The 27,434-nt window shown below is 41.6% G+C and overlaps 1 protein-coding gene across 2 annotated transcripts; it reads left to right on the forward strand.

The window, feature by feature from the left end:
* eprs1 (glutamyl-prolyl-tRNA synthetase 1) lies at nucleotides 1-27,390 on the forward strand. 2 transcript variants are annotated; one of them, XM_008297809.1, is made up of 35 exons: nucleotides 1-238; nucleotides 3,137-3,221; nucleotides 3,355-3,454; nucleotides 3,544-3,700; nucleotides 4,038-4,174; nucleotides 4,498-4,592; nucleotides 4,697-4,823; nucleotides 5,001-5,193; nucleotides 5,294-5,465; nucleotides 6,283-6,516; nucleotides 6,610-6,694; nucleotides 6,919-6,978; nucleotides 13,300-13,410; nucleotides 14,216-14,352; nucleotides 14,459-14,666; nucleotides 14,759-14,871; nucleotides 14,960-15,077; nucleotides 16,245-16,430; nucleotides 16,522-16,689; nucleotides 16,956-17,183; nucleotides 18,756-18,974; nucleotides 19,086-19,316; nucleotides 19,406-19,674; nucleotides 21,823-21,874; nucleotides 21,974-22,183; nucleotides 22,730-22,802; nucleotides 22,968-23,047; nucleotides 23,195-23,296; nucleotides 23,484-23,639; nucleotides 23,790-23,987; nucleotides 24,183-24,356; nucleotides 24,530-24,690; nucleotides 25,846-25,924; nucleotides 26,011-26,075; nucleotides 26,351-27,390. In XM_008297809.1, exons 1-35 carry the CDS (start codon nucleotides 196-198, stop codon nucleotides 26,499-26,501), a joined length of 4,977 nt encoding a protein of 1,658 aa, XP_008296031.1. In that variant the 5' UTR covers nucleotides 1-195; the 3' UTR covers nucleotides 26,502-27,390. The 2 variants fall into 2 exon arrangements, with proteins under 2 accessions (XP_008296031.1, XP_008296039.1); XM_008297817.1 differs by lacking the exon at nucleotides 16,956-17,183 and having other exon boundaries at nucleotides 6-238.
* The last annotated feature ends 44 nt before the right edge of the window (nucleotides 27,391-27,434 follow it).

Genomic DNA, 27,434 nt, shown 5'->3' on the forward strand with positions numbered 1-27,434 from the left:
ATTGTGCATGCACACTCCTGTACAGTAGTTGGCAGTGCTGGACCTCTGAATCGTTGGTTAGTCGACATAAAAACCAAAGAGTTGTGTCTTCTTGTCTCTTCAGGCTGTGGCTGGACAGGAGTCTTGCATGTTTCTGCACTTCAGTTGTCTTTAACGCTACTCGTGACCATCTGTGTGATAGAAGAATTTCGCAGTATGGCGCTCAACCTCACCATCAACTCAAGCAATCCTCCTCTAGGTGAGCTGCAGTTTGTGAGCCCTGACTAGATGATGGTAGTCCAGTGACAGCTGCTCGGCTTTAGCTGATAGCGTCCCTACGTGTCATCCTAAAAGTGGAAAATGTTCCACGAATTTAATATTTGCTTGCTAATACATAACTACGGATAGCTACCTCCTAAAATTAACAAATTGGAGGAGTCATTCAGGTTATCCTGTTATTGCGGCTGGCTAGAAGACAATTCAACAATACAATAACATTTAAACAATACTTATATATATATACATATATATTTATTGTAATATTGTCTAATTTTCTTGTCTGGAAATCAGCCGAATTAAATTTCGGGTGCGAGAAACCCCGAAAATGCATTGATTTTAGTAGTAACTGTGTAATTTCTGTTGAACGAAAGCAAAGTCTGTAATTTGACCTATGTATGAATTGATTCTGGTTGGACGGCATGTCCATATAAGTTCACAGGCTTGTGTTGAACTAGCTGCTAGCTAACGCTCATAGCCGCCCGGTACAGCAGCAGCACTAGCTAACGTGTAGTCGTGGCACTCAGAAAACTACAACATGTGGACAGTTTGTGAACATTTCCTTTATTAACAGCTGCTACCTGACATTTCATACACCCAGTGTCGCTGTGAGATTCACATAGTATTTGTTTATTGAACAAGTGTTGTTGGACGGTAAGTGCCACATTGACCAACGGAGCTCAGTGGACGGTGGTCGGGTGACACGCTGACAGTAGCTAGCCCTGGTTAGCAGCCGGGGCTAAATGCTTTATATTCAGCGTTGCTCAAACGTATCTATAAACAGACAGTTATCTCTGTCGTGTTTTATGAAGTCTGGAAAACGCTTTCCAGTGTTTACTGGATCAATGTAAGCTAGTGTGATGACTGGCTGAGCTGCGGTGCAGGCTGATGCAATTGTCCTGAAACACTGGATGAGGTCGCTTTTATTTGCATTCACTACTGATTCCTGTTTCAGTTAGTGAGCTCCTTTCCTGCTAACTGGCTCTGTGTTTGGTGCAGTGACCTCAAACCTGGTTTTGCTTTACAGAGAAGCTAAACTAAAACTCCCTCTGCAGTTCTTCATCAGCTGTTATCAGCTAGTTCAGGCAGGAAGGCAGGAATGCTGAGAGCCTGAGGAAATGAACAAGAGTCAGAATCAGAAACACTTTATTGATCCCCTATAGGGGAAATTACTTTCAGTTGCAGATGCTTCCAATCAAAAGTCTTAAAGAAGTAGGAAGTAAAGATATATAACAAAATTAAAAGTATTATGATGAAAATAAAAAATAAAAATATGACATAAAATAAATATACATTCTTGCTGTTGCAAGCGTATCTATGTAGAGGTATCTGTTTGACTTATTGTCAGTCTGCAGCCATAATTTTGCTTAATTGAAACCCATGAGTTGTTTTTGCAGTGCAAACCCTGAAGCTGAACACACGCAGTGTTCAGCAGCACATCCTTTTACCTGCACTGATATCAAGTTCATGGGATTATGAGTTTTCTCAACTTGGCTCTTTTTCAGTGTTGAAATGGTAAGCAGTAGTTCTGTAAAATATTCGGGTGCCAAACTGTGCTTTGAAACAGACTAAATGTAAGATTGTTGGTCGAGCAGAATAACAGGAAACACTGCAGTGTGCATGCTTTTAACCACAGGACCAGTTTGACTGGTTGTCAGATCTATGAAGTCTTCGTTTAGCCTACAGTTAGCACTTGATTCACTAAAAGACACCGTCTTGTGATGGGATCACACTAGCTGTGACACCCATCAACATGTACTCATGTGATAATTAGGAGTGCACAGTATACCATATTTTGCAGATATCCACTATACTGATGTTTGCCAATCCATTATGGCCATTTGTCGACATATGATCATATTGTCACTGCCTACTTGCTGAGAACAGTAGTCTCTCGGCATTAAAATGAATCTGTTTTTTTTTTTAAATGCCTACTCCTATTGCGATGACCCACTGACAGATACAGACAGTGTCATGTACACTCAACAGCCACTTTATTAGGTACACCTATTCAACTGCTCATTAATGCAAATATCTGATCAGATGACCTGCTGAAGTTCAAACTGAGAATCATAATTGGGAAGAAAAGTGATTTAAATGACTTTGAACACAGCATGGTTGTTGGTGTCTGACAAGCTGGTGTAATTATTTCGGAAGCTGTTTAGCTATGGAGCTTTCACAAACGAATCATATCTAGGGTTTACAGAGAAGGGTCACAAAAATCCAATGGGAACCTGTTCTCTGGGTGAAAATGTCTTGCTGATGCCAGAGGTCATAGCAGAATGGTCAGACTACTTAGAGATGATAAAATGGCAACAGAAACTCAAATAACCACTCATTACAACCCAGATCTGCATAGAATACATCTATGAACGCACATGTCGGACCTAGAAGCAGATGGATGACAGCAGCAAAAGACCACACAGGGTGCCTGTACTGTTAGTTAAAAACTGGAAACTGAGGCTACAATTGGTACAGGCTCACCAAAAACGAACAAAAGATGACTGGGAGAAAGTTTTATGGTCTGATGAGTTTTGCTTTCTGCTGTGACATTCAGATGGTGTCAGTTCCACCCTGTGCCCATTGCATCATGTTGTCTCCTCTCTTTAGCTGTACCTACAATTCAGGCAAAAAGCCAAATCCTCTGTAAAAGACAAAATACAGTTTCTGCTACAGTACCTGTGTCTAAGACCACATGTTGCCATGATCACACACACGGCTCACGAGGTGAAAACATCACCAACTTCACTATTGCAGTTGGTAATCAAAGTGAACTGTTTCCTGATGCTGTTTGCAGCCATGTTTAGCCAGACTCAAATCCAGTAAAGGGAGACAAGACACAAACACTACCCAGCACTGCATTTTCTGTTCTGTCCTGCAGGGGCGCTTCTGGCAGCAGAGCACGTTAGGAGCAGTGTGCCGGTATCAGTGGAAGAAGGCAAAGATACCCGGCTTCACATCTCAGAGTATGGGACACACTTATCAAATTCTAAATGAATTTTAAACAACATACTGTAGGAACATATGGAATATGTTGCTTTAGTGTTTTGCTTAATACTCATTTATCTCACCTGTCTTTGTTCTCTTTCTTTCCCTCAGTTCGATTCAGTTCAACGATGGTAACTCTATCAGCCGCTACTTGGCTCGGGTGGCTCCTGCTCTCGGCCTCTATGGAGCCAACACAATGGAGCAGACCGAGGTGTGTGTGTGTGCTTATGCGCGGTTGAGATATTTTGTAGCAGCTTTGGAGTTATGAAACTCATCTGAGACTCTATCTGGTGTCTTCAGGTTGACCACTGGCTGGAGTTCAGTGCTCGACGTGTGTGTGATCAGCCTGGCTTAACTGGGGCACTGGGTGAACTGGACAAGGCCCTGTCCCTGCGGACTTTCCTGGTCGGACATGCCCTCACCCTGGCTGACCTGTCCGTCTGGGCTGCCCTCAAAGGTCAGTAACACCCAGAATGGATCAGTTTTCTCTGCCAGATTGGCGACTGTGGCTCAGGTGGCAGAGCAGGTTGTCTACTAAACACAAGGTTGGTGGTTCAGTCCCCACCCCTCCACAGTCAAAGTGTCCTTGGACACCTTGCAGCACCTTGCATGGCTGCTTTGTTCCCACTGTGTGAATGTGTATGTGTGAATGGGTGAATGAGAAACACATTTGTAAAGTGCAAGGTGAGGTAGAAAGTCGCTGTGTAAGTGCAGACCATTTGTCATTTTTGATGTGAATTTCTGCGAAAGTAAGTTCAAGTGCGGCACTACAGCTTGTGGTTGTTTCTCTGCAGGTCATGTGGAATGGCCAAGCCATGGTAAATCCTTCCCCCATGTCAATCGCTGGTTCTCCTTCCTGAGCTCACAGGTTCCATTTACTGCTGTGGGTAACAAGTATGCCAGTAAGAAAGCTCCTATGAGCAAATCCAATGTAAGTGTCATTTCAGTAATATTTAAGAGGTTTTAGCAAATCATTACAATTTGGAAACAAAGAATCAAAGGCAAAGTTTTTAAACTGTGAATGTAAAGTTGGGCGAGGTGTACTTAGAGCTTTATGCTGAGTAAACAAAGACAAAAAATAAATATTAATGTGATAGTGTTTTTAGTTGGTTCCACACCCAGTAGAAACTAAACTGATGAACTGAGCTCTGTTTGTGGTCAATGTATTAAAATGAAGAGTTCAGTGTATATGGTTAATATACGATGAGAGAGCAATACACTTTTTTCCTGAAAGTTTGTGTGTCTGTTTGCCAGTCCGATGAGAGGAAGCAGGATGTTGGCAAATTTGTGGATTTGCCTGGAGCTGAGATGGGCAAGGTGGTGGTTCGATTCCCTCCTGAGGCCAGCGGGTAAGTCTTGATCTGGAGTTTAGGAGACACTCTCATAAAAGATGGACTTTAGTCTGTTTTTTTTTTTAAAGATTGAGACCATTTCTCTGCCTTTCTGTGACCAGATACCTGCACATTGGCCATGCCAAGGCTGCCCTGCTCAACCAGCACTACCAGGTCACTTTTAAAGGCAAGCTCATCATGCGCTTTGATGACACCAACCCCGAGAAAGAGAAGGAAGATTTTGAGAAGGTGAGGTGTCCATGGTCTCAGAGCACATGAACACATTGTGACTTAGTCATACTATCTTTTTATCTTACCACCTGCAAAGAAGTGAAAACAGAACAGCTTTGGCTTCATTTGGATAAAAGAAATACCAGAAAACTTAGTTTTGTGTTTCTATTTCTACACATCTTTGTCTTGCTTCAGGTGATCCTTGAAGATGTTGCCATGCTCCAAATCCATCCAGACCAGTTCACCTACACAAGTGACCACTTTCTCACCATAATGCGATATGCAGAGCAGCTCCTCGCTGAGGGGAAGGCCTACATTGACAACACTCCACCAGAGCAGATGAAGCAGGAGAGGGAGCAGCGCACTGAGTCCAAATGCAGAAACAATAGTATGCCTTGGAAAACCTGCCATGATAACAGTTGCACTGAATGCTGGCGCTGTAATACATGTACATATGTAGACAAATTCTCTCTGTGTCACTTCTGAAGCTGTGGAGCAGAACATGAAGATGTGGTCGGAGATGAAAGCGGGGACAGAGCAGGGTCAGACCTGTTGCATGAGAGCAAAGATTGACATGAATTCCAACAATGGCTGCATGAGAGACCCCACCCTCTACCGCTGCAAGAACACGCCCCATCCTCGAACAGGAGGCACCTACAAGTACTTAATTTTGATGAATCTCTCTGTCTCTGTCTCTGTCTCTGTCTCTCTCTCTCTCTCTCTCTCGCTCTCATATATGCTCATATTTATTTATTTTTATTTCAAAAATAAATAAACAAATAAATTACTAGGACTCAGCTAGAGTTGACCATCCAGCCAAGTTGAGTCACCAAGCAACAATGATTTTTATCAGGGAGGTGGCCAATTCAGATACAAGGTTGTTTCAGCAGACCTTTAGCAGTCCTCTGCAGAGGTGGAAGACCCTGCTAGAAGGACAACCATCTCAGCAGCACTTCATCAGTCAGGCCAATGTGGTAGAGCGGCTGGGTAAAAGGCACACAACAGGATGCTTGGAATTTGCTAAATTACATTTAAAAGACTGCAACAGCATGAGAATAAAGATTATTCAAAGCTTGATGTCTTTGGGCTGAACTCCAGGCACTGTATCTGTTGCGTGTCACCTGACTAATTTTATTCCCACAGTTAGGCATGGTGGTGGTAGCATCGTTGTATAGCATTGTTTTTTACCTACTGGTTACATTGCAAAAGATGCATTATTTTGGAAGATCTCTACTTGGGGAAATCAGGTGTTCCTTAATTTCCTACCCCCACTGGGATAACTAGGCTGCTTCTTTACATGGTCATTAAGAACACCAACTGTGACATGGTTACTTAAGTTCATGTGAACGCACTGATTGATTGTCCAAAAAACAGTTGTTCACATATTGACGTGTGAAGTATTTTTCAAATACTGCATATATTCAGGTATTGACTGTTGAAAATATTCTGTCCACCTCCAACCACTTTTTTTCCCCAGAGTTTACCCAACATATGACTTTGCCTGCCCCATTGTGGACAGTTTGGAGGGTGTTACCCATGCTCTTAGGACCACTGAGTACCACGATCGTGATGAACAGTTCTACTGGATAATTGATGCTCTGCGCCTCCGGAAACCCTACATCTGGGAGTACTCCAGACTCAACCTCAACAACACCGTGCTGTCCAAGAGGAAGCTCACCTGGTTCGTCGACCAGGGATATGTTGATGGATGGTAAGTGTAGTGTGGCTTATCTGGTGTGATGTTCGGTAATGTGCTCCCCCACCACCACTACTAACTTCTTATCTGATGCTTTCTCATCTCCAGGGATGACCCTCGCTTCCCAACTGTAAGAGGAGTCCTAAGGAGAGGAATGACTGTGGAGGGTCTGAAACAGTTCATTGCAGCCCAGGTGTGTCTGTCAGCCAGTTTTAGTTAGAGAGCGACAGGGAAAACTTTGTTTACCATGCTAAATGTTACCAGATCCTAGTAAAGGTTGGATCTTGCCTTGTATGCATCATGTCCTTATATACATATAAAGCATGTTAAAGTGTAAAGTCTTACATCAGTTTTGATTTTCCACAAGAGGAATTAAAAAAAACTAATTATGTTTTTCTTTTATCCTGCTTTTTCTAGGGTGGATCGAGGTCAGTCGTGAACATGGAATGGGACAAGATCTGGGCTTTCAATAAGAAGGTACATTTTTAAAAGTTGTCATCTCCCACTAAAGTCTGATTGTCTGAACCAAGTGATGAGAGATTCTGTTGTAGAAATTTTGCTCAGTCTCTGTGGCTGTGTTGCAGCAGAACATATAGTTTAAAATATGTTTTAATTGGTCTTACTGGACACTATTTGTAAGAGCATGGTGGACAAAAGTGTGATATATTAATCACAGAATTAAAGTAGATTTACAATTTTCCCTAATTTGTAAATCGGTTTTGGCTTTGTTGAAAAAAGTGACTCTCTATTTAGCCATACGAGTGGCAGCGCTTCGTTGTTAACACTGTCACTTGTCCCCTTTGCGCGCAACTGATATTCTGCTGTACTTTGTACTAATTACCAAATGTTAATATGCTAACATGCAAAATTAAGTTAGTGATCATGGTAAACATTAAACCTACTTGACATCAGCACGTTATTGTGATTAGCATGCCGTTGTTGATGAACATGATGAATTTTTGATTGAAAATCTCACTGTACAGTCTATCAGTGCTGCTAGCTTGGCAGTAGACTCTTCGTCTTGTTAAACTACCACTGCAGGTCATGTTGATAAATTAGCTGAACAAGCTTTAAATAGAGCAAGGGCCCATGGTAAAACCTGGTTTGTGAGTTCTGTATGAGTCACAGATGGTTGCGTTGCCCCTCATAGCGATCACAGAAAAACACACTGGGCTTCTATGGATATTTCTGAAAGGCTGGCTGAGACTTTGTGCTTGAATAGCCTGCTCCCAGAGTTGTTACCTTTATGTGAGAATTTCTGGAGAATTTCGAACTTCCCACTATGGGCACGCCGTTTGGACTTGGGAAGATGACAAAAAGCACATCATGCCAACCCTTCCGGACACATAGATGCTGAAATCATTAATTGGCTTTTAGACAAGATGCCATTCACATACAATCACAAACCCTAAATGAACCAGAATAAAATATATGTATGGAATGAGCAGGGCACAAACAGTGCAGGCTGAAGCCTGTAACTGTCAGGCCCAGACAATTCCCTTTGGGCTTCACTGCTGGCATGGCTTCTATCTGCTTTGCTGTTTTCATTCTCTTCAACGCTTTCATTTGCCATCTCCTCTCCTCTGCCTCATCCCCCCCATCATCACCCTTCTTATTAACCCCAATTACACCGAAAGCCTTAAAAAATCAAACCAGCTGCTTTGTTTCACGTCCCACATTTGGATGTATTTATGATTTATCGTCCCCATTGTCATGTGTCTGGACATACGTGTTGCTTCCTCTGTGTGGTTTTCCTCGCTGGCACTTGCTGCTTCATCTCAGAGTCAGGTAGAGGGTGTGAAGCAGTGAAAACAGACCGTGAACTCAGTCCATTAGATAATAATGGCAGTTTAGTGTACAGGTTCTGACCAACGCAGGGGGGTACAGATTGCATCAGAAACATTTGACAAACACCAAATGTTGTGATCACAGTTGCAGTCAGGATGAAGTGTAAGAACAAACCACTATGTGTTTTTGCAAAGAACTTCATATGCATGTTAAACTAACCCACCCCTCCCTGCCCTCATCATGCCCCTAAATGTCCTTCAAGTTACCATGGCGAAATTTAAAGCTGCTGTATGTTTAAATGTGGTTTTCACAGGTGTTCACTTTAAATGTTCCAGTGCTGCTTGCCTTTTGGCCTCACTCTGTCTAATTGCAAAATTTTACATATACTACTTCTTAATTGCTACTTTTTTCTTGTTTGATGATTTTATGATTTCAGTTTTTTATTTAAGCTACATGCATTTATCTAGTTACTACAGTGATACAACAGCAAAGCCAGTAAAAGTAAGTCAGGTTTTTCACTGTGTAAATGCTCTGTCTTGTCATACCAGGTCGCACTACAAAATGAGACAGCAAATGTAAGCTTTGGAGTTGGGACAGGGACTCGTATTTGAATCTCAAAGAGACACACGTTGCTCCCATTTCAGTACAGATTCTGACTGAAGCCAGTGTTATACATTTGGTATCAGTGAGTACAGGAGGCGATAGACTGGTTACCTGTCCAGGGTGTCCCCTGCCTTCGCCCTGAGTCAGCTGGGATAGACCCCCACGACCCTAATGAGGATTAAGCGTGTATAGATAATGGATGGATGGAGTACAGGAGGATCCATGAATTTTAATATGAGAGAATGTAGTTGAAGCTCTATGAAGACGTTTGTGTACCCTCCAGTTTTTTTGTGACGCTCCACGGACACGAACTGCACTTACAAAAACATAAACACTCCAAGTGAGCAAAAAAGTAGTTTAATAAGAACAACTGTGCATTTGCATAAAACGAATATGCATTTATCTCAGTTATCTAGTTTTCATAAATGTTGGAAGCCAAAATTGTAATTGAAAACAAATTACATAATGATTGATCATCCAGCCCTGTTGGTCAGTAATCCAAGTTAAACACAGCATGATCCATTTTAGCTGGTTCTATGGATTTTGATCAAAGTTTATTCCTCCCTTGTAATATTAACAATAATTTAATATCCACTTGTACCTCTAATTCTTCTCTTTAGATTCCCATGTGTATGCAGAGGTTTGTCTAAATAATGTTACGGGGCGCTGCACCCTCATACTCCCAGCTTGCGCCCTCTTACCAAAATGCCGACTGAACCCTAGTAACACTTGGGCCATGTTCTTGCATGCTGCCGTACAACATGCAATCTTCACAAAAACAATCTTCTCGGCCGTGAAAATATCCCAACACCATCAGAAGACAATGTATCTGATCATCAAAAACGTTATAATGACTCCAGCATATTCCGATTGCAGTAGATATACCATTAGACGGTGCAAAAAATGATCGAAATTGCCGTTTTCCATGCCGAGGTGCCATATTGTTTTGGTGTTAGCTGCTCTTGCGAGATTTCATATAGGTTACATGCACAGTGAGATTTCATGAGACTGAATGACCTTTCACCCACTGGCGCGGGAGCTTTGACAGAAAAGGTCGTGTCGCGAGCTGTTTTTGTTGACCCCTGGGCATTTAAAGATGTCATCCCACGGGTCTTGCTCCCTGACACTGTTACACTGGTTAAAGTACATGTATGTGTATCATAGTGCAGTACGAGCGTGTAAGAACATTCCAAGTACTAGTAAATAGAAGTTTTGCCAATACTAGTATTTGTCATGTTTTCATTTACAGAGTACAGTTGTATTACAATTCTAACCAAACAACAATTGCTCAACAGTTGATAATGTCTTGATTTCTTGGTTTCATGAGCTAAAATTTCTCTCTCAGATAGCCTCAGAATGTCCCATATCAGCTTCAATTTTTCAAAGGCTTTGCACCACGGAACGGGCGGCAACCCCCCCTCGGTCACTTTGCTCCCTCGACATGGTGTGCTCCCTCATACAGTTTTTTTTTCTAGAAAAAACCCTGGTATGTGTAAGTGCTGTTTTGGTTCCCTTTAGAATATTTTCATTATTTTATTTAACATGTATTTGTGGTCAGAGCTGGATTTTCAATAACTTCGTGAGTAAAGTGGCTAATAGAGAATAACAGGCTAAATTAGAATCTCAGAGTGATGTACAAAAAACAGTGAAAGGCACAACATGGGGCTGGGCTAGAGCAAGAAGGTGCTTCAGATGGACTGAGGACAAAGTAGCAAAGAGAAATTTTGTGGACAGTCCATTCTATGTAAATGTGTCTCTACCTCTTTCCTCTCTCTCTTCCTCCCTCCTTGTATCTGACATTAAACAGCATCTCACTCTTCTGTTTCCAAGCTGCCAGTTAGCTGTCTGAAGGTACTCCTCCACCTCCTCCTCCTCCTCCTCCTCCTCATTTTCACCTCCCTGCTTTCACTTTGCGCTGGTTTACCTGAAAGTCCACCAACAGCTTGCGCTGTTTTACCAGCCAAACACATGTTCAGGGAGAAATATGACTCCAAAGAATCGCCTCATATAGAAGTTTTTGGGAAAGTAGTTTATTTGAGGTTGGAGTCTGTTATGAGCGCGTTAGTTCCCAAAACATGCTGCATGTGATGACATCAGTGACATGGATGTGACTGTGTGGGTTCAGACACTACTTGGGGGTGCACTGTTTTATGTGCATGTCTACACAGATCTAATGGATGTTAGACTGGACTCCTGCAGAATGTAGAGAGAAAGAAGTCTGAATATTAAACTGCCTTGACAAAATCACAACCTTTTAACTGTCCCATTTAAATCGCATGATTACAACCACATATACACTCAGACTTCCCTACTTGTCTTCCTCTCCATCTATTCCCTTCCTTCATCCTTTGCTCCACTGCAGATTTTATGAGCCTTTAACTAAGTTGTTTTTTCAGATGTTGAGCATATTTTGATTTATTCATCATTCTTGTGAGATTTAAAATGTTACTCACATTTCATGCCCAAAATGACCAACTTTACAAACACCCATTACTAGGGCTGTTGTGAACCAAAGAAAATGTTTGTCGACCAAAATTGTATAACTAATCAATTGGTTGTGGGTAAAAAATCAAATCAAATCAAATCTGTAGATGGGCTAAATGTTCCATAGTGCACTGAAGGCTCTCCACCTGCTACCCGTATTAGCTAAATAAAATCTAAAATAACATGAAAAGTTAGTGTTTACAGCACATAAAATCATTTGAAGTGGTTGTTTTATACTGACATGATGAGAACATGATTATGATTTCAGCCAGTGATTCCAGCACTGCTGTTTTACATGATTTGCCATGGTGGTTGTTTAGCTGTGATTTGCAAAGTTAACGTTTGACTACTTGGCCATCTATTTAGTTAGTTTGGAGCCGACTTAAAGTAAACGTTCAGTGAGTGTTAAATAAGTCAGACCTAAGAGACTCCATTAGGTTGGACCAGTTCAAAGTTGAGAAATCGTGGGGTGTTCACAGGTAGTCTCTTCCTCTTGTGCCAGAAATGTTGGATTAATCCTGGAAGGTGTAGTTCTTTTCATCCCCTATGAAAGTGACATTGTGAATGTTTGCCCAATGGGAATTTGGCAGGGATGTCCTTCCCGATCAAGTTACCTCCATGTCATACTGAGTATCTGCCAATACCAATTCCTAATCCTGCACCATTTTCCTAGATAACACACACACTTCCAGAACATTAGAGGTATTGAAATCAGTCCAGTGTATATGCTTAACTCAACAGCTCTGGTATGCATTGGGGAAAAAAAGAAATGCATTTCTGAATTTTTCTACTTCCAGTTCTCAATTCTAATGTTAATTTTATTTCACAAAATAAGTTATCAATTTGTGGTGCAGCTCTGTTACTGCTGCCTTGTGAAATACTGGCATTGCAGATATTACAAGCGGCTGGTGAATTGCTTATGTTTTTAAGTTTAAATACGTTTCCACTCTGCAGACATTTTAGCTGCATCCTGCAACAAACTGTGCTCTCAATCACCTGAGTGACATCAGATGGAAATGAAGGATCAGATTTAGGCTTGTGTTCAATAAAGGTAATACTGATCAGTAGGAAATGCCTTGATTGGCCCTGATTCTGATCATTGAGACTAGGACATAACCTACAATTTGGTCAAATGAGAGCATATTCACCAACTAACTGACCACTCAATTTGGACACTACAGCCCTACACATTACTAAGGAGGTCAATAGATTTGTGTATAAGTGGTCCTCTCTTGAAGTTCACAACAGAAAATCATCATCATTTTGTCAGCTTGTTCTGATTACCATCATATGAATCTGTTTTTACTGTCACTTAAAAGAAGTAGCAATCACTCTTAAAAAAAAAACCTTAAATATTTTGGCTTCATTAGCTACAACACCATTGAAACTCAAACTATTGTGTTAATAAAGATTGTATGTTTCCTGTGATCTGAAGAGATTTGGAGAAGCGCCCGCCATGTCATTTACTGATTTAATCTACTGTGACCAACATTGAACATTCACCTGATGTTCAGTACATTCGGGAAATCGAGCAGCTTTCATGTACACTCAAACTGGCTGGTAAAATAGTGGAAGTGGATGGGGACTGATTAAGCAGCTGAAAAAAAGCCTGTGTTCCCAACCTGCAAACAATCATGATTCACTCATGAAATCAGCTTTTCTTTCCTCTTGTGTGGCTTACTTTCTTCATTTGTCGCTCCCTGAGCTGGGATGTCTTTGTAAAGCTTTTGTTTTTTATTTTTATTTTTTTTAAAACAAAAATTTTAAAAAACTGTTTTTGATTGAGGTTACATCAATTTCTGCTTTGTCCTTTCATTACTCAGCATTTTGTATGTGGAGATTGCTACAAAATGCTATTCCACAATTCCTTTTATTGACCTTTCTGCGTTTTCTATGTGTCGTTTTCTTTGTTGTTTTTTTTAGGTGATTGACCCAGTGGCTCCCAGGTACACAGCTCTGTCAAGCTCCTATGTGGTTCCAGTTTCTGTCCCAGAGGCTGCAGAGGAGATGAAGGAAGTGGCTAAACATCCGAAGGTTAGCAAAAAATAAACCAACAAAAAAAACCCTCATTTATGTGAATTACTACCCTAATATTCCGCCCATTGCCCACCAAAGCATGTCTAATAACGCAAAATTATTTAAATTTGTTCCTAAAATAATCTTATATTCCCAGAATTATTTTCATGGCAGAGATGAACATGTATACTGTAGTTCAGCTTCTTGAGGCAGACCAAAACATTTTGGGTCAAAGGGTTGAGCTTTGTCTGCTTCACTGTCCTACTAGTATACTGGTCTCTAGGACCTGATCTCTCGATGTCTGATACAGAAATTAGAAGTTTATGTGCAGTGCTCATTCACAAGTGAACAAAACAGTTTTCATTGACCCTTCAGAACAACTATCGAGACCAAGAGCTCTGCTGTCAGACCCTTACATCACACTGAATGCACCAACAAGAATTATTCACAGATGGCTCCACACTTCAACACTATTACTTTACTTCAAAAATGAGTGCAAAGTTGTCTCTGTGAGACAATGAAGCTTGAACCTCTGCAAAGAGAAATAATTACAGCCCCACTTGGATGACATGACTGTAGGTAATGTAGATTACTGGCACACAGGATTTACTGGACAGATGATGCAATATCACTGGAATGGTCCTTTCAGCTGTGGCAGTACAACTGTCACAGTTGAACTTTGTTGGTCTTATTCTTCCAGGATGAAACCATATGAAATAGTGCCTATTAGATATATGATTCAGTTTCGTGATATTAAGTTACAAACGTCACTTTGCTGTAGTGTTAGACCCACTGAGCTGAAGTAATTTCTTTGCCTGTCCAGAACACGGAGGTCGGGATGAAGGATGTTTGGTATGGACCTAGAGTTCTGGTTGAAGGGGCCGATGCTGAGACTTTCACAGAGGGAGAGGTGGTCACTTTTATCAACTGGGGCAACCTCATCATCACTAAGATCAACAAGTACGTATGATCTTTGCTTGGCTTATCTACACTGTGAAGGATCATGCAGTGTTGCGGGTAAAGTCTTACAATCTGTGAACCTTCCTTAACCTTTCTCATCTCTCAGAGGGGCTGACGGTAAGGTTGTGTCAATGGAGGCGCGTCTGAACCTTGACAACAAAGACTACAAGAAGACGACAAAGATCACGTGGCTGACTGAAACCAACAGTGCCCCCCTCCTGCCCACCATCTGCATCAACTACCAGCCGCTCATCTCCAAAGCAGTCATCACCAAAGATGACGACTTCAAAGAGTACATTAATAAAAACAGCAAGGTCAGCTATTTACTCTATGTGCATCTTGGTGCATGCATCTTACCGTGTGTGTAGCATGTCTGTGTTTAATTCTGTATCTGTCTTGCTCTCAGTTGGAAGAGAAGATGCTTGGCGATCCTTGTCTGAAGAACTTGAAGAAAGGTGACGTCATTCAGCTCCAGAGGCGGGGCTTCTACATCTGTGACCAGCCCTATGAGCCAGTCAGGTAAAGGAAATAAGACCTGTATTTGTGAATCCTGTCACACTTTTGTGCTCTCTAACTGTCCTGAAATGCCTTCTTTTTGTGTCCGCAGCCCTAACAGCTGCAAGGAGAGTCCTTGTGTCCTGCTCTACATTCCTGATGGTCACACTAAGGAGATGCCAACTGCTGGATCCAAGGACAAGAGCAAGAGCCAGACCTCAAGCAACACAGTGAGGGCTTTTTAAATAAAACATGCAAATGTTTTTTAGGTATTTGCAAGCTACTTTTATCTGTAGCTGAATCTTTAAGTCATAGTTGATATTGCTTGCAAAACCTTAAAGTAATCCAATAGTTGAAACTTGTTGCTAGAACTTTTGCCATTTACCCAAAGTCAGCTTGTTAATTATTTAGACCTTGTGCGTTCGGATCTTTTGTTTCTCAGTACTCACTAGCTATTGATATAAATAAAATAATGGAGATGGCATTCCCTCCTATCATGGTGTTCAGACTGGAGAATGGGAACCAATACCATTAAATACTCGATCTGTTGGCGCCACTATAGTTCACCTGGTTGAGCTGGTGTCCCAGGTACGGGGGCTATAGTCCCCGACGTAGAGGTCATGAGTTCTAATCCTGCTCATGGCCCTTTTCCGCAGGTCCTTCTCCCATTCTTCCCCCCCCCCACTTTCCTGTCTGTCTCTCTACTACCGCACTATCAAATAATAATAATAATAATATGTGTAATAACAATGATAAAAAAATAGAACAAATTCAGTCTGAAACAAAAAACACAGCACAGCAGTAGCAGCACATAACAATGTGATTGCTAACTGGTCTAACCAGTAATGCAGTGGTTATTCAAATAATAGACAGGTTGTGGCTGGATAGGCTTCAGGCCCAAATGTAGAGAGTCTTTTATTTCAATCGTCAAATGGTTGCAAATGCTGTGTTTGGATAAAATATTTTTATATAGTGGCACATTAGAAAAAGTCAATGGGACCAGCAATATTCTATTGCTTAAAACAAATGTTTTGTAGGAGGTGAAACTGTATGAGAAGATTGTTGGTACGCCGCACCTTTACAATTAATCCATAAAAGAGTTTTAAATAAAGTTGTTGCTACTAGATGTCAGAGAAGACAACAGTTCTCCAAAAATCCTGTGCTATGTTCATGCTCTGCCTGACACACCTCTGGAAAACACTAATATGGTGCTGCTGTCCAGTCTGTACGCAGCTGCTGTTTCCATGTGTGTGGTTTTTTTGTGTTCGATATGGAAGCTAAGGCAACTAGCCGCGTAACAGACTGCCGCAACTCTGCTGAAGCATGAACAGAGCCAAGTCCACAGTCCACTCATCAGCCTGATCACACTGTCAATTTCTTCTTCTCTGTTGTCTTAGCCTGCCACCCTTACCAAGGCTCCTTCAACCTCTGCCCCAGCTCCAGCTTCAGCCCCTGCCTCAACCTCAGCAACTAACCTGTTCTCAAGCATTGTCGCACAAGGGGAAACTGTCCGCCAGCTAAAGGCAGCCAAAGCTCCAAAGGACGAATTAGACAAGGCAGTTCAGAAGCTCCTTTCTCTGAAGGTATGCTAGCTTCAATATCAGCTATTGAAGAGATAAAGAGTTCTATGTAAGTATTCAATAATTTACTCTCTCATCCTTTCTCTCTCTGCAGGCTCAGTTTAAGCAGGAGACAGGTATGGACTACAAACCAGGCATGGCTCCTCCCACCTCTGCCCCAGCTCCACTTACCTCATCACCAGACTCCGCCTCCTGTCCATACACTCGCGTTTCCCAGCAGGGTGAGGTGGTCAGGAAACTGAAAGCAGCACAGGCACCTAAGGTATGGGACATTTTTCCAATCCATGATCATGGATTTGTTGTCAAATCACCGCTCCCATCCCAAGTCATTTGTCTGTTTGTTGATTTGTCCAGTCATTTTTCGTGTCCTCATTCGTTGTCCAGTGAGTTTGATTGTCAAAACTCACTTCTGGTCACTCCCTGCTTGTGCGCCACATCGTCACCTTTCATATCCCTATGCTATTTGCATGACAGTCAAGTTTATTCTTAAATACCCTCAACTATAAGATGATTTGTTGATGGTACCAGGACCAGGTTGACGCTGCAGTGAAGCAGCTCCTCGCTCTCAAGGCAGAGTTTAAACAGCTGACCGGTCAGGATTACAAACCCGGGATGGTCACACCCGCCCCCTCTGCTCCTTCTCCTGTGACCTCCTCCTCCCCTTCTTCTTCTTCTTCTTCTTCTTCGGGCCTGTATGAGCGTGTTGCACAACAGGGGGAGGTCGTGAGGAAACTGAAGTCTGAAAAGGCCCCCAAGGTATTCAGATGCCATATTGCAGAGAGGGTTTTCATGTGAATATCAAATTCTTAGCTGGCTAATAGCAGTGGAAAAAGGAAAATGCTTCAGAGTCGCATCATCAATGGATTTAAAAAAAAGAAAAGGTAAACTATCTCATCATAGCTTTGGCACAAAACCATGAGTGGATGTGTTGCTGAATAAAGCTAATAGCAGCCACGAAAGACAACTTTTCACATTAGCAACCGTCTAGCCTACAAGCCCAGACATGATGCTCCTCCCAAGCTGTAATTCGGCAGTGGAATCTGTCTTATTTTGGAATGGCTGATGCGTCACCCCTTCAAAAAAAAAAAAACAAAACAAGGTCTCCCTTGCCCCACTTGATGGAAACCAATGATAGTTTGATACTTTGTACATCTTTGCTGCACCTCTCATTTTGTTTTTATGTTTGAAAATTAATTTCACAATTAAATGAAATCGATTGATTTATGAAAGATTGAAACCTAAATATGGAATGTGCCTAGTATGTTCACTTAATCATAACCATAAATGCATATATTTAAAGGAAGTACACATAGCAATGTGCATTGTGTTTGACACTTTATCAGATTTGCAATTTCTTATTTCTTCTTATTGTTCCTGCAGGAAAATAACCAGATCTAAGTTTCCTGTTATTTTATCACAATCGCTTTGTTCTAAATTTGTCATTTACAAAAAATCACCAAAATAAAGCGCCCTTAGCTCTTTGATGCTACCAAGAGGTCATGACTGACTCAGCTGCAACCAACAGCTACATGACAACAATTCTGGGATTTTTCAGCTGAATTGCAGGTTATGTTTATACTGAGCACATAGTTGACAGGTATGGAAACAAATAGAAATGTGAGCAATAAAGTGTGTATTTTATGTGGAGCCACATTTTTTGGGGGGGGGTATTGAAGTATTGGATATACCTGTGGACACTTTAAATAATGTTGTTTATGTTGATTCAGTCCTCTTTTTTTTTTATAAAACAAAAATTAAGCGAATCATAAATCTTTTGTTTTGACTTATGGTTATGCTGTTTCCATAGAGGTACAAGACTTGATATCGCAGTAAAAAATTAGCCCACAGGGATTATAATTTGACCCGAGCAAAAGAACAAGGATTAAGTCCTTATAAATATCACAAATGACCATCAGTTATTAATAATAACAAGGACCTCTCTGGCTAAACTATCCTATAGAACAGGGTGATGACTGAACTACACTAGAGACAAGAAATGCTAAAGTCTGGTTGCAGCTAGTATATCTGCAGCAACTTAATCACACCAGACTATAGCCTGACTCATCACCATGGGCTAATCCCAACACTGATAGCTAAGACTAAGACTTAATACAAACTTGCCGGGTTTGACAAATGATTTCCTTCATCAGTATTAAAATCTGTGGTGAACTACAGCAAAGTGTATTGACCATGACTTGAAGCTAAGTATTTTTACCCAGTCCTCATATTAGTGATATCTGTATTTCACTACAGCAATGGTCCCCTGTTTATGGGATTATAAAATAATCTGTGAATCCACGTATGGTTTCCTTGTCCATGTTTCTCCAGGACCAAGTTGATGCAGCAGTGAAACAGCTGCTTGCTCTGAAGGCAGAGTACAAACAGGTCACAGGCCAGGAGTACAAGCCTGGAGCGGCCCCAGCTCAGAAAGCACCTGCCCCCGTCCAGAACAGCCCCAGTCCTGCTCCTGCTGCCACTGGCCTCTATGAGAAGGTGGCTGAACAGGGAGAAGTAGTCAGGAAGCTGAAGACCGAAAAAGCCCCCAAAGTAAGATTTCCCTGTTTCCCCTATTCAAAGAGTCTTCATAGCATTCAGTAGCCCGTCAGCAGTTAGTGCTGCTTTGACTTCATGTTTCTGTCCTTACTGTCTGTTTATCAGGACCAGGTAGATGCAGCAGTGAAGCAGCTCTTGGCTCTCAAGGCAGAGTACAAACAGCAGACTGGACAGGATTACAAACCAGGACTACAAGCCCCAGCTAGCCCTGCCCAGACCCAGGCCAGCACTGCCTCTGCCAAGTCCAGCTCTCTGCCACAGGCCCAGAATTTGTTCTCACAGGTGGCCCAACAAGGAGAGCTGGTGAGGAAGCTGAAGTCTGAGAAGGCCCCTAAGGTAAGAACCCAGTTGACGAGAGAAATGTAATACAAGTAAAAATGCAGAGTTAAAAAAAACCCCAAAAAACAACATATGTCCTATTTCAGGACCAGGTGGATGAAGCCGTGAAGACTCTACTGGACCTGAAGAACAAGTACAAGACTCTCACTGGAGAGGACTACAAACCAGTGACTGCTGCTGGAGCCACTGGAGGAGAAGACAAAAACCGCAAGGAGAGGGAGAACAAGTCTGAGAAACAGGGGGGAGGAGGAGGAGGAGGGAAGAAGGGTAAAGGAGACAAGGCCGGTCAGGGCAAGGAGTCGTCAGGAGGAGCAGGAGGCTCAGGAGAGGGTCAGGGACCCAAGAAACAGACACGGTGAGAGACTGGAAACAGCTGATGAGAGAGGGCTGAAAAGTCCATCTGAACAGCGAGAACATAACTTTACATTACTGGCTAATGTGTTCAGTATAAATGGCAGAAATAATATCTGATTTCAAGTAAAATGACAATCATTATTACAGTAAACCTTGTGAATATCATTATGAGGACACTGAGGAACAAAATGTTATTTAAATTTTTGCATCTTGAGTGCAAATTCATCGTTTTACGTGACAATTTTCAAATCAGCCTGTTTTCAGTTGTATGTTGATGTCTCTAACTCACAACTGGCAGAAATACTTTTGAATTCAGAATGTGGAAAAAAAAAAAAAAGGAAGTTTACAGTTGGTTCTCCTGATGTTCACTAGATATGTCGCTTTGGGTCGTCTGAGCCAATAAAAAGCTGTGAGTCACATTCTCAGACTTCTGTTTTGAGCACATGATGGTTAACTGAGTAAGATGCACTGTTTAATAGGAGGTTCTGAATGGTTACCATACAGTCATTGGCAGCGATGGATGCTACGATCCCATGAGTTGTACATTTTAGCCTGACTGGTGCTGGTATCAGCTGACCTCCAGCTGCCTGGTGGTTGTAGTGCCATGCTTTACATCTGTGCTAAAACACAGACACATTAGGGTGTGTTGATTTGGACACTGAAGATGGATCATCAGAAAGCACAACTCTGCTGTGGCTTAACGACTGAAGAGGGTTTTTCAGATTCGGTGAGTCTGAACGGTTAATGTGGTTGTCCTCTGCATAGTTGGTGCCTGTTGTCTGCTACCAGCCTCGAGATCACTGGCTTTTTGGTGTATGTTAATGTGTATATTTATGTTTTTAGCCAAACTAGTAGTAAGATTCAAGGGATGGCACTGTCAGTGTGGTTGGTTCAGGCTGAGTCAAGATGAAATTTTGTACATGGACATTTTAAATCCCCTGAGGATAAATCCCATAGACTTTGTTGATCAGCTGACTTTTTCCTCTGTCAGCACAGTGGGGTTGACATTTTTGGCTTTTAGTGAAATGTCTAGCCAGTTAGTTGAAGGTTCCTTATAGAATTTGGTGCACATAGTCATAATATGTCCAAACTAATTGCAGCCATTTGTTTGTACCTGAAATATTGCTGTTTAAATGCATCCACCATATAATTCCTGAGTTTGACTGACATCTCATTTATAGGAGGTACTAAATGAGTGAACAAAGGCGGGTGATTTCAGACACAACCACAGTGTTAATCTGGTCATCAGATCACCTTTAGTGCCATTGGCATTACAAAATTTCATTTTGTCCAACACTTTGGTTCATTAGCCAAGTACCTGCAAAGCTGACAATCCCATCAGTTGTACTTTGTGTTCAGTGCTCTTTAGAAAACTGTAGCATGCTAACACACTAAACTAAGACTGTGATCTTTCTGAATATTGTACATGCTTAGCATTAGCATGTTAGCATTGTCAGTGTGAGCATGTTAGCATGGTTGTTGGTTCTTAATTGTGTTTTTGCCACATTAGCACCCTTGAGACTTTCAAGTAAAGACTTGCTGAGGGAAAAATATTTTTAATGGAAAGATTTTGATGTAAGATGCAAGAAAGTACAGAAAATAACTTTTGTTCCTCAGATAAAAAGTAGTAATCATATTGTGCCAAAAAAAAGGAATGATCATTTTGCCCTTTTTGGAGTAGCTTTATGTTTGGAAGTTAACACCAGAAAATTGGTTTGCTTTGAGTTGCATGATTGATTGGAGTGGAGATTGCAGTCATTCCTTCTCTGTGTTAGTGCACTCAGGAACAATGATCATTCAACCTGCAACTTGATGTTCCTGTAGCGTGGACTAACTAACCAGGCATGAACTGACACATCAGTGTTCATATTGTCATCACTTCCCAGGTTGCTCTATTGTTGTGTCAGGACAGTGCTTCATCACCGCTAACTTAAATCTGACAAACACAATATACACTTTTTAAAAATATGATTTCAACTTTGTGAAATAAAAGTGATACCTATAAATTAAGAATTTGCCATTAAAATAAAAATGTTGCTGCATAACCATTCATGCTTGAATTTATGTATACACTTCATATCTGTTTTTTACGTGAACTCTTTGTGTTAAGGTTTGCGTCACATTAAGTCATATGTGTTTCTCCTGTCAGGTTGGGCTTGGAGGCCAAGAAAGAGGAAAACCTGGCTGACTGGTACTCTCAAGTGAGTCTCCTTCACTTCAACATCTAATAAGTTTAGCTTTTCTGAAATTTAGAAATTTCTTTTGACTCTTCCTCTTTAATTGTTCCTCCTCCTCTTTAGGTCATCACTAAAGCAGAGATGATTGAGTACTATGATGTTAGCGGCTGCTATGTTCTCCGGCCGTGGGCCTTCTCCATCTGGGAGGCTATTAAAGAGTTCTTCGACAAGGAAATTAAGAAACTGGGTGTGGAGAACTGCTACTTCCCCATGTTTGTCTCTCAGGCTGCCTTGGAGAAGGAAAAATCTCACATTGCAGACTTTGCCCCAGAGGTAATTAAGTCAATTTTTCTTGGTGATGTTAAAAAAAAACATCAACTAAGAAATACAAGCAAGAATAGCAGAAAAACACCGAAAATACAAGCAGTATACCTGACTAAAACAATGCAGAATAGAACTGCTCAATGTTGATTATTTATTGGGACTCTGTCATGCTCTTTGTGATTTTCTGTCATTTATATTTTGTTACAATGTCATCAGTCACTTATACAAAGAGCCAAAGCCAAACAGAACCTTAACTGGAGGTGAAGAGACTGAGCTGAAAAATCCTTTTAGGCAGAGGCTCAACTGAGTTTTTAAATGATATAACGTTCTTAAATGCTGTGTTGTTTTTTAAATGCTGTATAGCACTTTGTGTTGCTCTACTGTATGAAAAGTGCTATTTAAATAAAATTTGATTTGATTTGATTTGAGTGGTTACATGAAGGAGAGGTGTTAAGTAGATAAAGTAATCACACACAGAGCCCAAGAAATAACATATCAATGCTGGAAATGTAAAGATAATGTTCCCTGTAATGGTGGTGTTGTCCCCTTTTTCAGGTTGCCTGGGTGACCCGATCAGGAAAGACAGAGCTCGCAGAGCCCATTGCTGTCAGACCCACCAGCGAGACAGGTCTGAACCACAGTCTGATTCTAACACCAGAAATATGAAGACACACACTTACCATGTAGCTTGTCAAGTATTTACCTTGTTTTTAAAGAAGTTGCTGGTGTGTTTTCTTTTTTGTGGTCTTTCTTTATTGGTATGAACCTGAATATCTGTTTTTGTTTAATTCAGTCATGTATCCAGCCTATGCTAAATGGGTCCAGTCCCACAGAGACCTGCCAATCAAACTCAACCAGTGGTGCAATGTTGTGGTCAGTGTTGAAAATCACCTCTTCTATTCTTATCTTAACTCCATAATTAGAAAAGTTACCTGATCCAACAACAAGCTTGAGCCTCTTAATACTTCAGTCTTTCTCTCATGCTGTCAACCGTCCTCTTTTCCTCTCTCCTCCCTTTAGAGATGGGAGTTCAAACACCCCCAACCGTTTCTGAGGACAAGAGAGTTCCTGTGGCAGGAGGGTCATACAGCATTTGCCACAAAAGAGGAGGCAGCTGAGGAGGTAACAGTCCAGACCCACAGCTTGACATCTATAAACATGAATTCATTCACCCTGAATAATAACAGTGCAAAACAACAACTGAGCTAGACTAAGACAAACATAAAGTATCAGTGCAGTGCAAGCACAACTTTTGAAGTGGTAAAAGATAAACATTTTTGTTTTATTTTGTTACTGTTGCATGGTGTAGGTGCTGCAGATCCTGGATCTGTACGCCAAGGTGTATGAAGAGCTGATGGCGATCCCGGTGGTGAAGGGCAGGAAGACGGAGAAGGAGAAGTTTGCAGGAGGAGATTACACAACTACTGTGGAGGCATTCATCTCTGCCAGCGGTCGAGCCATTCAGGTAATGTACTGGGTTCATTCAGCTGATCCACTCATTCATTCATTCATTTATTCACACTAAGTCAAGCAGAAAATAAAGTGTAATTATAAGAGCGATACTGAGCTAAAGCCTGATGCCATCTTGCGATTGTTTTTCCTTGTGCTTCCTCAGGGTGCTACATCCCACCATCTGGGTCAGAACTTCTCCAGGATGTTCGAGATTGTCTTTGAAGATCCCAAGAGGCCAGGTGAGAAGCAGCTGGCTTTCCAGAACTCCTGGGGAATCACAACCAGGACCATTGGTGTCCTAACCATGGTCCATGGAGACAACATGGGACTTGTGCTGCCACCCAGGGTGGCCTGCCTGCAGGTAAGATGCTCAGTCACACACCTACATGGAATACAGTGCGTGTACTTGATATCTGATTTTATTTAATTTTTTCAACTGACAAAGATGTAACAATGTACCCAATAACCACAAGACATCTCCTTCTTTACTCTATATTTATTTGCAAATCAACGATAAAGTAAACAAGCAGCCTGTTATTTCTTCTCCCTCTCCCAGATTGTTATCATTCCTTGTGGGATCACTGCATCCCTGCCAGAGCACGAGAAGGAGGCACTGTTAGCCCAGTGCTCCAAATATCTGACCAGGCTGCAGGATGCTGGCATCAGGGTGAAGGCTGACCTCCGAGACAACTACTCCCCTGGGTGGAAGTTCAACCACTGGGAGCTCAAGGTTATTATTAACATTCTAATAGCAGTAATTCTAGTTTTAACTTAATACTAACAATAATAAAATAATAAAAGAGATATGTCAGTGATCTCTTTAGAACAAGTGGTTCCTAGCAGTAGCTTTATTCTTGTCTCTGACTGTCTCTGTCTTGTTGTGTTTGTCTTTGTCTCTTTCAGGGAGTTCCTATTCGCCTGGAGGTGGGCCCTAAAGACATGCAGCAGCATCAGTGTGTAGCAGTGAGAAGAGACTCTGGCACAAAGGTGACGGTTCCAGAGGCTGAGGTAGAGAAGAAGCTGACCACCATGTTGGAGGACATTCAGAACAGCCTGTTCAAGAAGTAAGACATGCTACTACACATCAGGGTGGTTCCACTTTGCAGACACTGGGTTTCAGTAAAAAAAAAAAAAAATTGACATATGGGCCACTCCAGTCGTTCACCTGGTCGACTGTCTGCACCGTATGCTAAGACTGAGTACTTCCTGCAGTGGCCATGGTCCTGTGCGGGACTGTTTTCGCACTCCACTGGGTTTCTGACCTTTACTGTCCATCCACTGAATTTGCATGTCCTCTCCTGCCTGCACCTGCAAACTTTTATGCCCAGACAATGTACAGTTCCTCTGATAATATTATTAAAGGGACGTATTTGCCATATTACATTTAAAAGAATTTGTTATTGTAAGGTAATAAGTACATATTTTGTACATTTTCCCTAGTATCTTGTTTAATATATGCATAAAGCACTTGTATTTTATTTTTGAAGGAGAGCATTTTTTGACTTGTGAGACAGCAAGTTACTCCTCAACCAAGAGGTGGCAGATTTGTGCCTGTTGTAGATCAACACTTGGCTCATTCATCACAACAAAGTCCAGGTCTTGCCATCTTTGTCAGTACCAAGTGAGAAATGTGTCCACATGTTACACTTGCCTTGCTTTGCATTTGTATTTTTTTTTTAATGCATTTGTTGACTTCATCCTTCTGGTTGCAAATTATCCTGGAACCTGCAGTTTAGTTTTTTAGTAGCCCACTTCTTTGCAGCACATTTGAAACCACCCACTCCTGCTAGCTCAGTGTTGGGTCCTGCAGTTCTCAATTCCAACGCAGTCCTCCAGTCCAGGGTTCGATTCCAGACAGGCCTTTTGCTGCATGTCTTCCACTCCCATCCTGTCTCCATTCAACTGGAGACAGGACTGTTCCTGTAACACAAAGACTAAAGCTAGGCCTAAAGATTGTAGAGTGCTTCTGCTGTCCTCGCTGTAGAATAGCTGCACTCCTAATTACCACTAGCTGTCAGAGGAATGAACTGACTGTTTACAAGTTAGTGCAGCTCAACCAGCTGGGGACAATGTCACATTTGATATGATGTGTACAAACTGTGATAGGTTGTAAATTGGATACAGACAATAGAATTATGACAACAAGAAGAGATGATTGCATGGTGTACATTAACATAGAAGCAGATGGATTAAAATGTTTAAATGTGTGTCCTTGTCAGAGCTTCAGATGATCTGAAGACTCACATGGTGGCTGCAGACACAATGGAACAGTTCCAGAAAGAGTTGGATCAGGGCAAGGTGAGCAGTACATCCCAAACGCAGACATTTCACTGTCTGTCCTCAACGGAGTAAATAACTGATGGTATATTTGTCTTGCTTGACAGATTGTCCAGATCCCGTTTTGTGGAGGAATTGAATGTGAGGACTGGATCAAGAAAACCACTGCCAAGTAAGTCTGACACGTCTGATTTGAGCTTTTGAGAGAGCTAAAGGAAACGTGGCCCATCAAATATCCATGTGCAAAAAGAACTGAATCCGATCATGATAGCAATTTTAGCCCATTTTGCTATTCAATAATTTTAAATGCATATGTTGAGGATTGTTTTAAGTTCCATCATAATTGGTCCCATTCACTTTAGGTCTAGGGAGGGTTAGGGTTTCACCCCATTTTGCTCTCAGTACTTTCAACCACTGAAGATATTTTTGTGCTTTGTCCTTCTGTAGGGACCAGGACCTCGAGCCTGGAGCTCCATCCATGGGAGCCAAGAGCCTCTGTATCCCCTTCTCTCCCCTGAAGACCCTGCAGCCTGGCCAGATGTGTGTCAGCAGCAAGGAACCTGCTCAGTACTACACTCTGTTTGGACGCAGCTACTAAATACCTTCCCGTCTGGAGCAACCGAATGAACATCCTAGCAGAAAAGGGCTTCCCTGCCTTTGTTTTTACCTGTCTATGTTTCTGATCTCTTGTGGGTGTTTAAGCTACTGGAGGTGACTGAGCTGTGGGATATAGAATGGGAAGATGTTAGCTTTGTTTTGTTTTTTTTTTAACATATGTAATTATAATGTACCTCAAAGGAAGTAAAAGCAGGAAAAACTGTTCACTCCTTGAATTCTGTTATTATCCGTTATCTCCCCAAATGGCTCATTAACCCCTAAGGTCATCTAAGAAGTAGTGGACAGAGATAGCAATTACCAACAGTTGGACAGGTTTCTCAGTATCTAATATGTTATCTCCTGCAGTCCTAATTATTGCTAGTGAAATAGTAACAGCAGCCGGTGGATTTGGAAACTGCTTTAATAATATGTATCATTTAATAGCTCCCTACCTGAAACTTCAGATTTAACATGTATTAAACATGTTTTGGTGAACATTTATTAATGAAGTGGGTTTGGGCCTTAACAAGTAAAGATAAAAAAAAGAAATCCCTGCCAATATGACTGTCTGTCTGTGACTATCTGTGGAAAAAGTACTCTTTTCCTTTTAACAGTTCCATCTCATTTGCAGTCAGACTGTCTCAGGAACTCTGCAGGTACTCAGGCTTGTAGTCCAGATGTCATTCTCACAACTTTGTCAGCTCTGTTCTATATGGGTACAGTATGTGGCTCATGGCTCACAGCTCAATCCCTCAGAACCACCAGAGTCATATAATGTACAGCTGTGATGAACTATGTATATGGGTAACAGCCGGTGATGTAGCCTTCTGTCACTTTTCTCCCATGAAGGAACTCCACAGTGTCTCAAATAAAGTAATTTCCAAGGCAAACTGTCCTGAGTGTGATCTGGATAAAGGGTTGGAGAGGGGTTGGT

The sequence above is a fragment of the Stegastes partitus genome, unplaced genomic scaffold (assembly GCF_000690725.1).
Source record: "Stegastes partitus isolate 25-593 unplaced genomic scaffold, Stegastes_partitus-1.0.2 Scaffold27, whole genome shotgun sequence".
In the NCBI taxonomy this organism is placed as follows: Eukaryota; Metazoa; Chordata; class Actinopteri; family Pomacentridae; genus Stegastes; species Stegastes partitus.

Coding starts and splice junctions, on each gene's coding strand:
- eprs1 (XM_008297809.1), top strand. CDS start 196: ATGGCGCTCAACCTCACCATCAACTCAAGCAATCCTCCTCTAG. Junction 239..3,136: donor CTCAAGCAATCCTCCTCTAG/GTGAGCTGCAGT, acceptor TCTGTCCTGCAG/GGGCGCTTCTGGCAGCAGAG. Junction 6,979..13,299: donor TCTGGGCTTTCAATAAGAAG/GTACATTTTTAA, acceptor TGTTTTTTTTAG/GTGATTGACCCAGTGGCTCC.